At 41.8% G+C, this 20,360-nt stretch overlaps 1 protein-coding gene across 50 annotated transcripts in view; it reads left to right on the forward strand.

Annotated features, from left to right (window-relative positions):
• Window positions 1-20,360, forward strand: part of MAGI2 (membrane associated guanylate kinase, WW and PDZ domain containing 2) — an 889,129-nt gene that overhangs the window by 690,538 nt on the left and 178,231 nt on the right. For 25 of the 50 annotated variants that reach the window (XM_073000722.2, XM_073000721.2, XM_020789967.3 and 22 more), the window contains 3 exons: window positions 13,540-13,661; window positions 15,025-15,153; window positions 15,914-16,096. In XM_073000722.2, coding sequence (XP_072856823.2) covers window positions 13,540-13,661; window positions 15,025-15,153; window positions 15,914-16,096 — 434 coding nt within the window. The remainder of the gene's footprint in view (window positions 1-13,539; window positions 13,662-15,024; window positions 15,154-15,913; window positions 16,097-20,360) is intronic. The other 25 variants (XM_073000716.2, XM_078394304.1, XM_078394302.1 and 22 more) reach the window with 2 other exon arrangements.

Here is a 20,360-nt window from a genome sequence, read left to right on the forward strand (position 1 = left end):
CAAAACCGAGCAGTCTCTTTACTGCACCTGATTTCTCTGTCGTTGACCAATCAGTCCGTTTGATCCCTCATCTTTCCAGTTGGTGTTCCTTCACGTCTAACACTTTGGTACTCTCTATCATAGCTACCAGCAATGGCACTGAATTCGATGTACCTCCTGTCACAGGCCACGTTAAGGCCACCCCCCAAAAAGGATGGAGGCCTCTGGCCCATCCTTGATTTTGGAGGCCTGAATTCTTTTATTACTCTATGTAGATTCCGTATGGCTTCCTTGGACTCTGTTATTCACATGTTACGTCCAGGGAGTTGGTTTACCATAAGATGCTCATTTTCATGCTGGCATCTAGCCAGACTATCAGCACTTTCTCAGGGTTTCAGTTGGGGGTTGGATGCCAGCCCTCCAGGCTGCGGGGGCTTGTCTACACCACCACATTGCCCTTGGCTGCTGGTCCACGATAGTAGCCGGCCTGCATATCATTGTGCTGTTGCTCCTGGCAATCACCAAGGCCTTTCGGGCCTCTTAGCCCCTACTCCAGGGTCGGGTGGTCCAGGTCACATCAGACAATACCACTGCAGTTTGTTATATAAACAAGCAGGGAGGCACTCACTCATTACGCCTTCTTTTTCACACCATCAACCTTTCGGAATGGTGTTATGCTCACCACATTTATCCGGTGGCTGTACATTTGGCAGGCAAGAACAATTTCGTGGAAGTCCATCTCAGAAGACTACAGTCCTGCTCTCATGAGCAGACTCTTGACGATACCATCTTTTGTTGCCCCTGTCATTGATGAATCACTCCAGACATAGACGCTGTCACATCTTGAACGAGCAAGAAGTGTGCCATGTTCGGCTCCTGAGCTGTCATCGGCTGCAACTCCCTGGGGGACGCCTTCCTGATGAATTGGTCACGGGGCCTCCTCTACATGTTTCCACCTTTCCCCCTTCTTCAAAGAACTGTCGTTCAAGTCCAACATAAGTGTGCGAATGTCATGCTTGGGCGCCTTGCTAGCCATGGTTCTCGATCCTGCTCCCGTGAGCTGTGGAGTACATCACACTGCAGCTGGTCCCTCATCTACTGGCTTGAGACAAGGGTCGGATATTTCATCTGGTCCTCAAGTCCCTCCACCTGTTGGCTTGGAGTCTTCCCCGTCTGTAACAGACATGTTCAATCATGCTTGCCAACCTTCTACCACCTTTACCTGCTCCTATAATGAGTAGGCGTTCTGTCACTTTGCATCAAGACGACATTGGCCTACTAGGCCAATGTCTTCGGATGCATTCCTTCAGTTTCTCCTTCACCTGTTTGCCTGGCACTGGCGCTTTCTACCTGCAAGCTATTTCTCCGAAGCCTGGAGAATATGCGCCCTGCCTATAGACCACTAATATCTCAGCGGTCTCTCCAACCAATTCTTTGGCAACTTATGAGGCCTCCCTTCAAGTCCTTGGTGTCAGCATCGCTCCACTTGCTAAACCTCAAAACTGTGTTTCTCCTGGCGGTAACCTTAGCTTGCAGGGCTGGAAGACTGGCTACACTAAGAGCAGATCCTCCTTTCTGCAAGGTATGCTTACAGCCAGACCTTACCTTCTTGTCTAAGGTATTTTCTGCCTTCTGTTTGAACCAGCCAACTGTTCTTCCTGTTTTCTTTTGCACACCATCTTCACCACTTGAGACAGCTCTGCACACTCTAGAGGTGAAGCGTGCTCTGTCATGTGTATTGCACAACCACTTTTCATGCCTCTCTTTGTCACCTTTGCTGGCTCCTCCTTCAGAGCACCAGCTTCCTCTCAGACCATCTCTAGATGGATAGTCAAGACCATCTGTCTTGCCTATGATTTGGCACAGACTCCTCTTCCAAAATCAGTGAGAGTTCACTCTACTAGAGCTGTAGCATCCTCAAAGGCCTTTCTCCGTGGAGTGGACATTGCGGATGGCTGCCACATGCGCCACTCCTTTCCCCTTATTTCACACTAACACCTGGATGTCCAGCCCAAGGCCGGTAGGTCAAGCTGTCCTGGCTTCTACACTTTCGTGACGTCCCTCCTCCTGGTTAGTCAGCTTGCCAGTCACCCATTAGTTTGTATTCACAGAGGTCACAAAGGAAAAAGAAAAGTTACTTGTAACTCTGGTTTTTCGAGTGGTCGCCTGTGAATTCACATGTCCCGCCCTCCTCCCCACTGTTCGTCACGTGTGCCATTGCATGCTGGGCAGCGGCAGTCAGTTTCTTAGAACTGAGGCACTGGATGCTGGGGGCGGAGTTATATAGCCGGGTGTAGGGGAGGTCATAGCACTAAGTGCTTAAAGCTGTGAAAGTTTCCAAGACTACTCTGCTCGAGCACAGATTAACCTATTCGTGTTAATTCAGAGGACCACTCAAAGAACCAGAGTTACAGGTAAGTAACTTTTCTTTCTTCCACCAGTTTTCCCTCCTCAATCTGTGTCTAATCCAGTTTTTTATATGATATGTTCTTTATACATATTGAACAGATAGGGAAATAGTTTTGTTTTATTGTTTTCAGTTTCTGTAAGGTTGTTGTCATATGCCGTCAAGTCAGCTCTGACCCATGTTGATCCTTATTATGAGTGAACCCCAAATATTATATCATTAGCCGCTCTGCTAAGCTATTGCAAACTCAAGGCCTTGGCTTTCTTAATGGAGTCAAGCCATTTCATATTAGGTCTTCTTTTTCCGCTCCCCTCAAGTTTTCCTAATATTATATTTTTCCAGTGTTCCTTGTCGTCTCAGGAGGTGTCCAAACTCTGAAAGCCTCAATTTTGCCATTTTTGCATCTAGAAAGAGTTCAGACTTGATCTTGCCTAGGACCCACTTGTTTGTCCTTCTCGTGGTCTGTAACATCTGCAAAGGTCTCCTCCAGCACCATATTTTGAATGAGGTTTTTTTTCTTGTCAGTTTTCTTTACTGCCCAACTTTCACATTCATGCATAGTACTTGGAAATATAATGGTGTTGACTATCTTGGCTTTTGGTCTCCAATGACACATCTTTACATTTTACAGTCTTTTCTGCTTCCTTCATAGCTGCCTTCTGAGTCTCAGGCTGAAATCCTGTTGCATTAAGGCCCAGGATGTCAACAGCTGTGATGATTTTTCAGAAATAAAACACATCCAGTTTCTTTCCTGAAGGTACCCTGGCTCCGTTTGATGCTTTTCTTTCATCATCAAAAAGCCATTGGAAGGTGCAAGATGTTGGTATCAAGTCTTTCATTACCAAATATCAGAGCTGCCAGTGAACTCAGCCTGGCAGTGGTGATTTTTAACCTTTAACAGTTCCAGTTTCTTCACTGTCATAATTAAAGTTATATAGTTCTGGAGTCATGATTTTTGTGTTCTTAATGTTCTACTGCTGTTTTAGCACTTTCTTCTTTCACTTTTATTTCAAGTTGTTGCTGCTTTCTGCCAGTAATACTGTGCTATCTGCACATCTTAAATTATTGATGTTTCTTCCACCAATTTGCACTCCTCCTTCATCTGTGCCTAATCCAGCTTTCTGATATATTCTTTATACAGATTGAACAGAAAGGGAGATAAAATAGCACCTTTATCTGACACCTTTGCCTATGAGACACCATTTCATTTCTCCATATGCTCGTCTGTATGGTAGCTGACAACATTTTATGAGGTTCGCAGAGATCATCAACCTACCTGGCAAAGTCAGCTAATAATACTGTCTGACGTGTGCTACATTATTTCATGGCATTGTCTTTGTATAAACATTAGTTTCCTGTGCTGTTAATTTTCTTCTGAGAATGTTGTGAGGGACCAACTCAGGGAAGAGTACGAGCACTGCAAATTACTGCAGCTATAGAAAACAGAATAAAAAGTGCCTGATACACTATTGTATGCTTGTTAAGGATTATTTTGCAATGAGTAGTATCCTATCTCTATTTTTAGCTTATTTTTATATGCCTTTCATATCTTATTTAATAAAAAAGGGAGAAAAGCATAGATGAACATGAAAAGAAATCTATGTATTTAAGTTCCAGGAAGCAATATTTCAAAGGGCCCAGAATCCTTCCATAATATAATGAATTACAAAGAAGACTGAGTAATATATATTCTGCCTTAATTAACTTGAAAGCTATGCCTTGGAAGAAAAAATGGAGAGTCCTGCTAGGTAAATCATTACCTACTCTCCTCATGAGAACAGGTCCTTTTATCCTTATTCCTTTTTCCCCGTGTGTGTGTGTGTGTGTGTGTGTGTGTGTGTGTGTGTGTGTGTGTGTGTGTGTGTGTGTGTGTGTGTGTGTGTGTGTGTGTGTGTGTGTGTGTGTGTGTGAAAAAGCAGTTTTGTTTCTATTAGCACTTCCAATTTTGGTGTCAAATTTGTCACATGAGCTTATGAGCTACTTACTTGTTTCTGACATTGGGGCTAACTACACACAAAGGGCTGTTGTGCTGATTCCCCACCTTCTGTTAATGGAGGGAAGGAATTTAAAGCAGAAGAGTGGGAGGAGAGAAATGGGAAACATAAATCTCTCCTCACGCTGTTCTGCTCTCCCAATCATTTAAGCAAGTAAACTTGGAGAACGCATAAATCCACCTTACATGGATCCAGACTACTGGATCACCTAGTTCTACATTGGAGGGAGGGTATGGAACTCAACATTTGACCCACAACGTATTTAGCACCTCAGCTCCTATGAACCCTCACAAACATATCTAGTGCTCAGCAATTCTGGGAGTTGACTTCCAGAACAGTTGGAGTACTAAAGGCTGAGCTCCACTCATCTACCAAACCGGCAGCAGCCCTCTAGGGTTTCAGTCACTGAACTTTTCTTGCCCATCTTGGAGACAAGGATTGTACCTGAGACTTTTGAATGTAGAACCAGTGTTCTACCACTGAATTGCAAATTTTGTGTTGAGTGTCAAGTTGTAGTAGAAAAACAATGAATGGGGAAACGATCAAGCACCCCTCTAGCAGCTGCTGCTTTAGTCTAAATCTCTCTATTGTGCATGTGTGTTTTGAGGAGACATTTTTTTAAAAAGTATCCAAGCTCAGTAACACATGTATATGTATAAATGTATACTATGTATAAATAGTAGTAGTTAGCCCCTTAGAGCAGTGGTCCCCAACCTTGGGCTTCCAGAGGTTCTTGGACTTCAACTCCCAGAAATCCTGGCCAGCAGAGGTGGTGGTGAAGGCTTCTGGGAGTTGTAGTCCAAGAACATCTGGAGGCCCAAGGTTGAGGACCACTGCCTTAGAGCCTAAGCCACCATTCTTTCTCTTCATAGTTTCTGCTGAAAAATATGCTGGCTGTGTTCAAGCCCCTTCAATGTGTAAAGAAAAGATCATGTGATTTTCCAAGCCTGAGCCAAATTTTTCCTGAATGCCTCCACTGTGGAAAAAAAAGTATTTAGAAGGCAGAATTCTTGCTAAAAGAGAATCACCCTTGCTTTGAATTAACTCCATTTTCCCTGGTAACATAATCATGCATCCAGTTTGGGGGGGGGACTTAAGAGACGTTACTGAGGAAGAGAAAATATATGCTTTAAAGTGGTGTTAATATAAACACCAGCAGGAAAGGGGAGGGTTTTTCCAACTATATGTTATGCAGTTTTCTGCCTTACGTCTTTTCTCTGCCATATCCCCTCGGGGGGAAATATGCATGTAATTTGTTCTATTTATATTCCACCTTCATAAACATAGCTATATCAGAATGACAGGAATGCAGTACAGTACAAAACAAGAAATATTTGATAAAACCATAAACATTTGGTGAATAATAAGCAGAGAGCAACAGACTGTTCATAAGTGCCTAGATAAATTGGTCTTACCTGACTAAGGTCCAGTGTTCAGTTGGTTGATACTGAGCTGGAGGACAGCATTCCAATGTTAGGATGACACCATGGAGAAGATACGGTCTTGTGTCTCCACCAACTGTGGAGACTATCTAATGGTGGGGCAACAAGATGCCTTCCTGAAAATGAAAAGGTACTGAGTGAAAGAGGCCTCTCTTTATTTCAGTTATCTTTTGGCTGATTTTGAGGGGGGTTGAAAACATTATAAAAAGCTCCCATACTTCTTAGTTTGGGACTTTGGTACATTCCAGCATGTGGCTGAACTCTAGGCAGGTTGGGCTTTTAGCACGACATTTCAATCATTGTTCCACATCCATCCATCCAAACCCAAGATTTTTCTATGCCACCTTTCTCTCCAAAAGGACCCAAGGCAGCTCACCCTGTGCTAGTGGTAAACCAGACCGCCAAAATATCTGAAACCCTATCTCCCCACTTTGTGCCTAGGCCTCCAGACCCCTGGCAGAAAGTGCAATATTAAACTGCCCCGTTTACTGCTGGGGGCTCCATTTTCTTGGAATGCGTCCTGCGCATGAAGAGGGGCATGTACATGGTCACTGGGAGATCAGGATCAGATGCTGTAAATATGAAGTAGCTGCTTCATTGTTTCTGCTCCAGTTTGGGAGGTTTAAACTGAAGACCCATGGGATGGTTACCTGATTGAGCCATACGCTGGTGGTCATGATCTGCTCATGTTCATTCTAGGGCAGAAGAAAAAGAAAGATTGCTATTGAACATATGGATAAGACACATCCCAAAGAAATCATATATGAATCATTTCAATGGTTTTTGCACCCATGCACCGTTGTTCTTGTCTACTGGTGATTCCCTTGGCGGGGTATAAACGCAGCTGCAACAGATGAAGTATAAAACCCTTGGATTCCTGACTGCAGTTGCTTTATCCGAGGAAAGGTCTTGGGTCTTCTCTGGTAGGCCTGATCTAACACCCACCCACCCACTCCGGTTAGAATACTTCACCTGATGTTGGTATCGTGCCTCCATATCTTGTTCACAGGAGCTGTGACTTCTGGCAACGGGTGATTTCCTTGGGGGGGGGAGTATAAAGACAACTGCAACAAGGGCTGTAAAATAGATTTGTCTTACTCACCCCACTTGTTTTGGGGAGGAAAGGTCTTGGGTCTTTTCCTCTTTTTTTGTTTTTAGAATTTGTTGCCAAGCTGTTTTCCATGATGAGTCAGTCCAAGAAACGAACAGCTCCGGCTGCAAAATTTTGAATCTACTTGCCAACAGAGCTCCTGGTAGGCCCTGTCTAACCCCCCGGGAAAGCTGCCTCCGCCTCCGGAGGACTCACTGGCCTCCCCTGCCACCTATTTCAGTCTCCAAACTGTTAGAATACTTTACCTGATGTTGGTATCATTTGAGCTGCCTCAAAGGACTCTGGGAATCACAGCCCCACCTCAATCCCGAGAAAAATATTGCAGGCAGTCAGGGAATTTCTTTACTCCTGTGGCACAGAAGGAGGAAGGAGAGGCGAGGCGGCTCTGGATCATTCACCGTTGTTCTTGTCTCCTGGTGATTCCCTTGGTGAGGTATAAACGCAGCTGCAACAGATGAAGTATAAAACCCTTGGTTCCCTGACCCCAGTTGTTTTATCCAACAAAAGGTCTTGGGTCTTCTCTGGTAGGCCTGGTCTAACACCCCCACCCCGGGAAAGCTGTGTCTGCCTCCAGAAGACTCCCTGGCTTCCCTGCCACCTATTTCAGCCCCAAACTGTTAGAATACTTTACCTGGTAATGGTGTTATGCCTCTGATTCTTTTCCCTCTTTGGAGTTATCATCAGTTGCCAGCCCTGCTGGTGATTTCGGTGGAGAGGCACAAATGCAACATAAGCAGTAAGTTATAATGAACTTCCCCACCCTGGATCTCTTGCTTGAGGAAACGTTTTCTGGGGTCTTTTCCTCTCTCTTTTTTGATTATGCTGACAGCAAGCCTCTGCTGCTTTCCAGATTCTTGTCTCTCGAGGACAACATGGCTCTACCTCAGAGAGGGGCAAAAAGTCTTTGCTGGACCAGATATTTATAAAGGTGATGAACTGCATCACAAAGTGGGATGACAAAGTTTGGTCAAGGTATTGTTAGCTGGCAGGCCAAACATGGGAGGCCTGCCTTGTTTTCCTTACTGGTAGCAAATTGGAAACAAGGACACAAGTATATTTATTTATTTATTTATTTATTTATTTATTTATTTTATTTCTATCCCGCCTATCTGATCATATTAGACCACTCTAGGCGGCTTACAGTAAAAACAACAATGTAATTTTAAAACTTTACAGCAGAAACGTAAATAAAAAAATATTAATAATAAAGAACAGAATAAGAAAAAAGATCGTCAAGGGTTTTCTGTTGGGAAGGCCCGCCTATACATCAATGTTTTTAGTTGTTTCTTAAAAATACAGAAAGCTCTTGTCTTTGCTTTGGAAACATTGTTTTTTAAATTCTTTGGACTATTGAGTCCAAAGCCTGGAAGGCAGCCCATCTAGGAGAAGGAAAACTCCAATTTCAAACCTCCACTGCCTTGTGGCTATATCCACTGATGGAAAAGGCTTCAGGAGTTAACCTTGAGGCAAAATCCGGAGCCAGAATCCCGGAAGCAGTTCGTGTCATTCTGGAAACTCACTGAAACCAGTTGTATTGGCTCTTGCCTTTCCATTGGACTATTTCAACGACGTGGAGAGGGGGGATTTGCTGCTTGGGCAACAGCGTATCCTCCAAATTATTTTACCCAGGCTTCGTGCCCTGGAGAGGACAATCCAGCTTCGTGTACAGCATCAAAACACTAGATGCTGTTCCAAGTCCTCCATACAGAGCACGTTACCATAGTCTCTCGAGACTGAAGGATGCCTATGAAGCTGTGGTGAGACAATCCATTCAAATATCCTTCTGGAATTCCTCATATACACAGTACTGTTAGCAACACAGGACAGTCTTACCTGGCAGCTATTGCTAAGCTCTCATTCTTAACCTGCTAGTCTGATAGCCAAATAGCATTTAGTATTAAATACACCTTTTATAAAGTGCATATTTGCATTTAATGCTCAGTTAATAAATAGCACAATAGTTTGGACAGCTGTCCTGTGCAAAATGTCAGCTCCTATGGAAAACAGGGGCTCTGTCTTTGTCTGCTGAAACTCCGTCTGGACAGATGCATGATCTGACTCTGTAGAAGGCAGCTGTCTGTGCTCCTAACCCTTCAACTGCCCTTTTATTTTATTTATTTAATTATTAAATTTATACCCCGCCCATCTAGACCGAAATCTACTCTGGGCAGCTAACAATAAAAACAGAATAAAAACAATATAATAAAGTTTTTAAAAAGCAATATAGTTGAAGATAGGGAAAAGAAAAAAAAATCAAGTGATGACAGGAGGGAAAGCCTGCCTAAAGAACCAGGTCTTAAGTTTGCTCTTAAAAATACCCAGTGAGGGAGGTAGACAGATCACCGATTCCCAACTCGGAGAGCCTCCCCAGGAGGATACCGTGGTCGACGGTATCGAAGGCGGCTGAGATATCGAGGACGACCAACAAATACATTTTGCCCCTGTCAGCCTCCTTCAGCAGGTCATCAAACAGGGCGACCAATGCTGTTTCCGTACCGTGGCACAACCTGAAGCCCAACTGGAATGGATCCAGGGCATTGGTTTCATCCAAAAGAACCTGGAGCTGGTCAGCCACCACCTTCCTCTACCACTTTGCTGAGGAAAGAAACATTGGATGTTGGACATGAAATTCTATTTCAAAATACTGAAATACTGGACAACACCAGCAATCATTATGTTAGACTGCACAGGGAGGCCACTGAAATCCACAAACACCAGCAACAAAACTTGGCTCCCAGCACTGAAAAATACATAATGCAAAAGGTCATTCAACTCTACCCAGCCACAAGGATCGGTGATCACTACACACAAAAGACCCATCAATCACAGTGACAGATATCTCTCCTCCTTATCACAACAATACACCCACACGAAGACACAATGATCACCATAATCACCCATCTCCTGAAAAGGACAAAAGCTGATCTCACAGCCATAAATACTCAATTCCCAAACAAATTGCACCAGAGCACAGAGTGCTGTCCTCTGAAGATGCTGGCCACAGAGACTGGCGAAACGTCAGGAAGAACAACCTTCAGAACACGGTCAAAGAGCCCGAAAAACCCACAACAACCATTAGATCCTGGCCATGAAAGTCTTCACGAATACAATCTGGGATTTGTTGGATACAGACCTGGCATTCAACAGCACCAGATTTAGAATGGAGGGACACCTGATCTGACTACCTCAAGACTGACGGTTGCTCACAGTGCCAGAACAGTGAACAGCCTTCAAACATCTGTTCACCATTCTTCTGAAATGAGTAGGAACTGTGCCATCACCATACCTCCCTCTACCTGTAATCACTTGGATGTTCAAAGGACCCCTGCTGAAGGGCCAAGCCTTCCACTCCATGTCAAACAAAAGAAAAGAAAAAGAAAAGACTGAAAAATTTACCAAATTAATAAAAGTAAACAATACAGTGGTAACAAGGTTAACAAAATTAATCCAAACAGTGACATAAAAATACACATTTAAATTAAACAATAATCAAATTAAGCAACTTAAAAGTCAAAACTTAAAAAGGAAAGGGAATTAAAAACAAGAAACCACCACCCAGACCTCCCCCCTGTCACAACCAGAAAAAGAAAAAGTAAATAGGGAAAAAATAAAGCAATGGAGAAAGAAAAAACAAAACACACACACAAAATTTCTCCCCTTGCGTAACCCACTCCCAAACCACACCTAGGTGTTAGGCATTGCAAGGTTTAGACCCAGTTGTAATTGTCATAGGTGCAGGAAACCTTGGAATAGGCCACGGCTGCTTATAATCGTTGTGGCCAAAAGCCAGGCCCATGTTGAGTTCACTCGACTTCCAGATCTTAAGGGCCACTGGGAAATGAACCCTCCCTTGAAGTCACTATTTGTACTGGAAGGAAAGCCTCCCTTTGATCTTACTGGGAACTCCCGGAACTGGTAGCATGAGGAGGTGCTGGACGCTTTAAAGATATATGTGAAATTCTAGTGAGACCGCAGATCCTGCAGCTAGAACTATATTTTCCGTAGTAAGGGAAATTAAATATAGAGCAGGCAACCCTTGTGCTAGTTGAAGAAGCTGTAGCCTGTGAATAAATGTAGGAGAGTTTCTGGCTATCATAACATGTTCTTCTCCTACATTTTTCCTGGCTAGTCTTACAGTCCTCTTCTAGTCCTCTTCTAATAACACCAACAAAATGTTTATTTTATATTCTTGGAATAAATCACTGACTGCTTGAGTTGATTGAAAGAGTCTAGGAGTTGTGCATTTAAAGTAACTCTTCCAGCTCTGATCACATCGAGATGGTTGTAATCACAGCAGGGGCAACATAGACCATAGAGGTGATGTACAAAGATAGGAGAACTTACTTTTTAGGAGTACATCTCTCAAAATACCTGAGCCAGTTGCCTTCCAGCCTGGGGCTGTGGTCCAAGAAAGACCACAACTCTGGTGATTGTGTATGTTGGCTGGATAGCTCAGTTATCTGGCTGCAGAGACAGAGTTCGATTCCCCACTGTGCCTCTTGCAAGTAGAGCCAGCCTGTATGGCAAGCTGCACAGTCCCAGGGCACCCTCAAAAGAAGGGAAGGGTAAAGCACTTTACATTCTGTATATAGAAGGTCTGCAGGGACTCTGTGAATTCACTCACCAAAGACACTGGCCGAGGTTGGAGGCCAGGAAAGTTTAGAAGATTGGGGCAGCTAAGTCCAAAAAGTTTGAGAAACTATACGTGAGAACAATGTGTTTTCTTCTGCAAATTTTAATTCTTTTCCACTACCATATATCTTTTGTTTTTTTAAAGTTAGTGGATGGAGAAGTCTTGCTACATATTATAGCATTTATTGTTTTTTTTATTTTTTAAGCAATTAAGGTTTTTTTAATTAAGATTTGTAATAATAGGGTAAAACCCCAAAGGTATTATAGTGCAGCCGTACTGTGTTCATAAAGACTTTTATAGTCAGCATAAAGATCTGTGTTTTAATCTGCTGTCTAAGCTCAATAGGTTTGAAGTGAAAATTGCTTCCCATTTTTCATTATAAAAAGTGACACTGTTACACTTCCTTTTATTACTGGTGTTTAACAGATGACTTCGTTTTAAGGCGACAATATCCCATTATAATATAGTGTCTTAATTATATCGTAAAAATTGATAAATCATAAAAAGTTAGATTGCTTGGCAAATTTCATCACTAGGGAAGAAAACCCACTCTTGTCTGCTTCTGAAGACAAGTTCATCTTTCTGGTGGCCAGTTAAAACCACTCTTGGAACCTATAAACATCCTAGTTTCTCCCCATCCTGGTCTGATATTTTTTTACCTGTGTCAGTATGTGGCAAGGCTGTCATTGACATGATATTGCCATACAGTGAATGCTGTCTTGTTTGGATTTGAACACACCATTCCTAATTTAGATATTCAAGCTTTTCCCTCTGTGTGGCGTTTTGTGGATTTCAACTTCTTCGAGAATCCCTGGCTATTGTCCATGCTCGATGGGACTTCCGAGGCTTGGAAATGCAAAATATTAGAACCATAAAAATAGATAAATGTCTCACCATTGAAGCTGATACATTTGGCCATGAGTGCTGCCTCAGTGGCAACCATGGCCAACTAGATTGACAGGTTCTTACTGAAACTGGCTGAAGATAGAAACCTGACATATGTCTAGCCATCTAGTCAGTGTTGTGTGTTTCTAGGATCCTACACAAATGGCTTTTCCATTACTTTGCTACCTGATACTGTTGAATTGAGATGAATAGAGATTGCAGGATGTAAACTTGAAATGTTATGCATGCAAAGTCATGTGATTCGCTATGGTGCTGTGGTGCCCTGTTCCTCTTTAGATGAAACCCAGCAACAGTGTTTGCTCAGTTCAAGGTTTGCTGGACCACTCAGTTCCCAGTGGAGAAGAGACCAATCCAAAGGGAAGGTCAAGGACACAGTGGAAGACAAAGTCAAATCCTACCAATCATCAAGTCAGTGCAGAGCAGATAGTTCAAAAATAAACCAGAAGAGCAGAATGATAAAAGGAGAATCCGATAACAAATCAGTAAACAGTTCAAGGTCATACATGGCAGAGTAGTCACAAAAAATTATGGAATACAAGGTCTGCCCAGGAAGGTCTAAGTAGAGGAAATTTCCAACCGCTCTTCCAGCCTATAGGCATCTTGGCATATGGTGTTCCCTGGAAGAAAAACTTTTTCCCAAGGAGTCCCCTTATACAGTAGAAGGAGTCATCACCTTTCAGTCTTTTTCTCTTAGGCTCCTGGTTACCCTGGTTGCCCTCCTCTGAACTTTTTCCAGTTTGTCTTCATCCTTCTCAAAGTGAGGTGATCAGAACTGGACACAGTACTCAGGATGAAGTGTAACCAGTGCCAAACAGAGAGGAAGTAATATGTTGTGTGATTTGGAGATTATACTTCTGTTAATGCAGCCTCTTTTTTGCAGCATCATCACACTTTTGGCTCATATTCAGTTTGTGATCAACAAAAATTGCAAGATCCTTCTCACATAAGAAGTGGCAGAGTATTTTTCCATTTGTTCAGCTTTGTTTCAACTGCCAATCGTTCTTCTTCAAAATATAAGTCTTGAAAAGTAATGACTCTGATGGATAATTAATGTTTTTGTTGTTCAGCCACATAAACAGAAGGACACAATTTGAAAACCCAGTTTTAGAAGCAAAAAGGAAGCTACAGCAGCGTACCATGCCCAACGCAGAACTTGGGACCAAGCCTATGCCGGCTCAAGGTTTCCGAGGTACAGTATCATGTCAGTGTGCCCTATTTTATAAATAAAACCATTCCCTTAAGTTTCCATTATTTTATAACATTAAAATAATGCAGAGTTTTAAAAACTACACCATGTTTTATTATAAAAACCTGATGAAAACAAAAAGGGACTTGGGCTCAGTTTACAATCTTAGTTTCCAGAATAACAGATTTAGCAAAAAATATGTTAAAACCAAATAATCTAGCAAAGGGTGGTTCAGACTGATCCATGGTAAACAAAACAGTTTCAAGGAAGAAGAAAAAACATCTCTAGCCCAGTTAAGACAAAACAAAAGCCAAACTATTTAGCTGGGGAGATGTGTTGTTCTGGGTAGAAGGCAAAAGATATCAAACCAAAACAGTAATGCGGAAATTATACAATGGAAAGCTTTTATTGCCAAAGGAGCAATAAGGCAATATGGAAAGCTTTTACTGCCCCAAAGGGAGGGACCATCAGAAAGGCAAGTACCCATTTAAAGAAAGAAAGAAAGATTGACTCATTAAACTTGTGTATTTTCACCTCAACAAGTAGATATACAGTTATTCATAATATGTTGATGATATATATTGGGGTTGAAACTGATTCTTCTTCATTGTAAGTTCAAAACAGATGTGATTTTAAAAGTATTGGAGGTCTTCATTTTTATTCTTTAACAACTACAGGTGCAAAGGGGCAGGTACTTTGGCAGAACAGAAGGGGTTTCAGCCTTCTCCTACACATGGTAGGCTTGCCAAAATAGTCCTGGCCCTTCCCCATCAGAGCTGCTCTTAGCCTTGGGAGGGAAGCTTCCTTCACTGACAGTGGAAATATCTTTTCCAAGGCTTATGATTTGCAGCAGGGAGGGGATAAAATACATGGTTCTGATCCAGTTCGCACCCACATAGATGATATTGCTAAAGGAATGCTAGGTGTCTTCAAGCACTGAATGATTTCTGTTCATGAACATACCCCTCAACCTGTGGGGTGTGTTGTCAGAGTAGGGATACGTTTATTTTAGATGGGTTTTTTTTACTACAGCATCCATGATTCCTGATCAGTGGCAGTACTGTCTGGACTTATGGGAGTTGTAGTCCAAAACATCTGAAGGGGCACCAAGTTCTCTATCTCTGTGTTAGAGTAATGTTCTTCCCACTGAAACTGCCTCAGTTTCATTAGGGAGGGAGCTTCACCTCAGGTTTCTGATATAAAGGGCTTCTTAGTCCTGTTTGGTGGAAATTACAAGAATGAATACATTGGTGTTGAAGAGTTCAATGCACATAAGGGGGAAGCTGTTAACAGTCTGTATTGTAGAGATTAAATTATTTACATAAGCTTGTAGGCAAAGAATGAGGCTTCTTCTCCTTTATAACAGTAGAAAGCTCCTCATCAACATTACCTAGGCCCAAACATGTTCACCCGCGCCCTGCTCCTCTGAGGTCTCGCAGTGTGAGTGACCTGTCTCAGTGTCGGCGGGACATTGCTGGAGTGTACAGGCTGTATGGTATGTCCGAGTGCTGCTACTTACCCAGGCTGCACTTTTGTAAAAAGTAGTGAGCTAAGTTGTTGTGTTTTTTTTTAAAGTCACCAACCTTTTCACCTTTTTCCATACCTATTCTCACACATTAAAGCACAGAACAAAGGCACTGGGGGTCAGGTGAAGTTTTCCTTTTGCCTGCTGGTCTTTGTCACACTTTACCAAGAATCACACTGAAAGGTGATATCAAGGCTGCTGAATGGTCTCATAAATTGTAAATGTCATCTATCAGATACTAAAATTCTGCTCGTTGAGAATAGAAGCACATGCACACATGAACTTACATACGTTGTGTAGTGCTTTGGAAGAATTCAGTTATACAACTGTTCAGTATTACTGAAAACTACTTCAACAAGAAAAGTTTTTTTAAAAAAAAAATAACATGACTAACTGCTATGTACCACCTTTTCAGTTTTTGACAGCTTTTTAGCACCCCAAGAATCCAACTGCAAATTAGTAGAGAGTTCATTAAAGATACAGAAATTAATACTACCTTAGATAAACAAAATTTTCCCCTACTGGTTTTTATCTTAAGTAGAAGATAACTCACCAATGCTTTGTTTCTCTGGTAATGCTTGCACTTTTATTTTGCTCCCCACTCCCAAAATGCCACCTTGTTGCCTGCTATTGCTTCTGCTGATGTTTCGAAACCCAATCCTTATTATCTATGTTTTACAGCATGACCCAAACATTGTTCCCCCCTCCCCTTTATGTTGACTTGATGTAGAAAAACCGCTCTTCACCCGAGATGCCTCACAGCTGAAGGGGACTTTCCTCAGCACAACTCTTAAAAAAAGCAATATGGGTTTTGGATTTACCATCATTGGTGGAGATGAGCCTGATGAATTTCTCCAGGTGAAGAGTGTCATTCCTGATGGGCCTGCAGCACAGGATGGCAAAATGGAAACAGGTAAGTCAGACACTGTTTTTCATCTGAAGGAGTTCAGCCAAAGGTGACTGAGCAACATCAACTGGACAGAAAATATTATAATAAGTATGGTGTGTCATTTCCCAGCAGAACTTGGGGTGGAAAAGCAGATTGCAATTAACAGTGTTTGTAATGTGCTAATTTTTGTATAATAACTTTACTAATATTGTTACTTTTGAAAAGTTCCATACTGACTAGTAACTGCTACTTTTTAGCGAAGTGAGAACTGTGTATTAAACACTCGAGAAAACATTATTTTGCATGGGAATCATATTATATATTTTTGAAATTTAGTTATAAAAGCACCATGCCTACCATTGTTAAAACGAAAAGCAAGGAGTCTTTTTTTTAAAAAGCAATGGGTAAGACCAGTGCATTATAGTCTGAAAATAACACTTCGAGCTCTCAGTTATTGCTTTCTATATAAATGTTTGTGTACGTATATATAAGCTTTGAAACAAAAGTACAGTAGTAGCTAATCAAGTTGTTTTTTAAATTCAGCCTCTTTCATCGCCTGAGCAGCCAAGACAACTGAGAAAGCTATTTTGATCAGGCCAAAGACAAGACACTAGGACTCATAGACTATTTGGGCAGTGGCAACTTTATGTAGCATATGTGTGTATTTACATGTTCAGTAATCTTATCAGACACCCACAGTCCAGCAGGTCTATTTCAGGTAGCCTGTGTACACCTTAGCAGTTCCACAGCAAACAGCCACCTTGGGTCCTTTTAAGGTGGCTGTTTGCTACGAAACTACAGATAAAACAATAAAACAGACACAAGCAATATGCATTGGTGATGAAAAGTGGCTGGGGCTGGGACCAGGGGCTGTGGTTTTTAGACACTTACTACTGCCCCCCACCCCCAACCAGAGACCTCCAAAGACCAACCCTTGATAAAAGAGATCTCTAGGAAGCCTCAGGCCCTGTAGAGGGTTGGGAATTTTAAATTAGTGATAAAAGGCCATGGCTGATGATGTCATCAGCCTTGTGCACATGGAACTGCGCCAAAAGGATTTCAGCGAGCATATAAGGATTGGGAATTCAAGGCAGTCAGACTAAGGAACACTTGGATTGCATTTATGTTTTACTATATACATGCACACATTTAGAAAAGTAAAACTTGATTTTTTTTTGTAACACTGATTAAAATCCAGTCACAGCTGGAATACAAACATTAAAATCAGTGGAACTTATAGAGGGATTGACTTGGTAGAACCCTGTTGATTCAGTGGGCCTAATATAATTGCAACCTACTACTAGATTTCAACCACTATTTCAACCAGTTCGTATCCAGTCCACCCCTTCAATAATAAATAGGAAGCATTGGATTGTGTCAATAAAGTTAAACATAACTTGCTAACAGGCAAATAAGTTCATGCAGGTGATTCATTCTACTCCCCACATAGCATGTTGCCAGAATGCATTGGGAATTATGCTAATAGTATGTTTTCACTGGGATGTACTTTCTTGGAGCATGTTTAGAGGGGGCCGTGTTGGAAGCAAGAGGAGGCAACTGTTGGATAGCAAAAGACAGGGCAAAAAGAGTGGGAAAGGTGCAGAGGGAGACGTTCTGATACTGAACTCCGTGGAACTCAGAGTTCAGTGTCATATTCTCTATAAATAGACAGTGCTTGCATCAGTGTTCCTCAAAGTCCTTCCTTTCTCACTCTCTCTTGCATGTTAGACATTTCCGCAGAGCCTCACATCAAAAATGTGCACAGAAATTTGAATTCTTATGTTTCTTCAAGGAAGATGCTCTCTAAATACCTGTTTCAGCCTGTATTGATATGACCTTGGAGGGGTAGATGGAACTCACAGACCACATGTGTCTTTAAAAAAAAAAACCTCACAGAAATTCTATCACTTTCATTTAATCTGAGCCCTCTCCAGTGCCAATGTAATACCTGTATATTCCCATTTATGTTAAGTAAAATCTCTGGATAAAGTCTTCGCTTGTATTTCCAAGTTATTGAATTCAAATCCCCTTGTGGGTTCAGTTTTATTGCATTTTCTTCAGAGATGCCCACCCCTTCCCTTCGGCTTTCTGAACCAGGCAGTTCTCTATATTTTCTGCACACTGTTGAAAACCTAAGATAAGCCACAGTTTCAAATAAGATTTCAAATATTGCAGAGCTCAGGACTTTCTTCGTTTGTGATGAAAAATAATGGGATATGAATCAGAAGTGAAATATCATATGAGAGGCATTGGTTTGGGGCCTATCTGGAAGAGTTTAAATTTGCAGAAGACAGAATCTTCAAATAAAAGCTTCAGCACTCCATCAGTATGTGTGCTTCTAGAGGCAAAAAAATTAATTACTTACCTCCTTTTTTCCCCAAAAGTTCCTGTATTTTCTTTGATCTTGACTGTACCATTGCCATTTTTTCTTTGTCATTTTTGCCTTTCCCCTCTTCTTCTATATGAAATATTATCTTCGTCCTTGCATGTCCATGCATGATTGTTTGGGTTTTCAGTTCAGTTTGGGTATAGATTTCTCTATGCTACCTTTCTCTTTGATATTTTGTACTGTCTCATTCTTTCTTGAATCTACGCACAGATTTTTTTTTCTCTTGCAATTCTTTGGCTTGTTGTATGTACATAGGAGTTTAAGCCCCTCCAGGCAGTTGCAGGGAGCTTGAAAGTAATGTCTTACAAGAAAAATAATCTTGTAATGTTATTTTGGGGGTGATGAGATCATAATGATGTGTCTTTTGCAAAGTGATGTAATGACAGATAACTAGCTTTCCCTGTACAACCTGTAACATTCAAAAAATTTTATTACTTTTGGGCAAGGAATTTTGAGCATGGGTTACCCCCAACCCCACCACCATGGTAACAAAAGGCAATGAGTAACATAAAAAGTAGTGGGAAATAGGGGCTCCTGAACATTTCCCTAGTGGGCCAGTAAAGGTAGTATAACACCAGGGCAAGTGGTCAAACTACCCCGAAACAATTTAGGAAGGCTTTTTAAAAACACACTGGCCAAATTTCAAGTGGAGGGGGGGATCCTTCCCTACTAGCACCAACATCCACCAATCTCCAAAGGTAAGGCAAGTATTGAAACAGACATCTTTAGCCATTTGCACGCGCTCATTTTGCCCTGGCTAACAGGACTGTCCAGATTTTTAGGCAGACTGATGCAGGTACATCAAGTGGCTGATTCTGGGTGTTATCAAAACCCAACAGATTACTAGTTATTTAATGTGTTGTTGTTACTGCTGCTGTATTTGTAATCTCAAAGACAGATGTCACTGGGTGAGATTTTCTGTCTCAGTTGCCAGAATAATGTGACTAACCTTGGTAACTAGGCATCTATTTACTGCTTCCACTCAGGTAGCATAAGTCAGATGTGTGGAAAAGGTATTCTGCTCATCTTTTTGCCTCAGGATATGCAGTGATATAGCTACCACAAGATGTAATCCTGATGGCCAGTTTGGACAGTTTGAAAATGAAATTAGACAACTTAATGGAGACAAACACTGTCAATGGCTACCAGTCATGATGGCTCTCTGTTTCCTTTGGTATGTCACTGGATATCTGTTGCTGTGGGACATGAACAGGAGGAATGCTACTCTACTCATGTCCTACTGCAGGCATTTTTTGGTTGGCCTCTGTGGGAGCACAATGCAAGAGTAGGGCCTTTGTCTTATTAGGCTTGATACTCTTACTGGCTAGCAGCGACATGCCATGATTTGTAAATGTCCTCACAAAGCTGGTGCCCTTCGGGTATTCTGGAATTCAGTTCCCATCAGCCTCAGCTAAATGGCCACTGGCCAGGAATACTGGGAATTATAGCGTAGAAGATGGAGAGGCTGCTGTGAGCTATGTTCCAGTTTACTCTATTTGAGGCCTAATTTAGCTCCACACTTATGAAATGGCATCTTATTATAGTTACCCTCTGTACTGTGTAATAAAAGAATGCCTGTAGTAATTCATATCTCTTCCTGGAGTAAGATCTGGGGATTTAATAGAGAATTAGTCATAACGGCTACCTCCCCACGCCATGTTGTTGCTTCTTATTAAATAACTGACCATATTCTGTTTTTGAAGCTGTGGGAATGGCTCTAAACATGCTGTTATGGATAGTTAACACTTTGTTTCTAATAAATCATGCAACACAGAAAGTAGTCATCTGGTGTTAAGATTTAATAATATAAATTATTCAGCCTTTCTGTCTTGTACTTGCTGAGGGTTCGTGTTTCTCATAATAAATTGACATTGCTTTCTTTGCCTTCCTGCATTCTTA

This window comes from Pogona vitticeps, chromosome 5 (genome assembly GCF_051106095.1).
Source record: "Pogona vitticeps strain Pit_001003342236 chromosome 5, PviZW2.1, whole genome shotgun sequence".
NCBI classification, from domain to species: domain Eukaryota; kingdom Metazoa; phylum Chordata; class Lepidosauria; order Squamata; family Agamidae; genus Pogona; species Pogona vitticeps.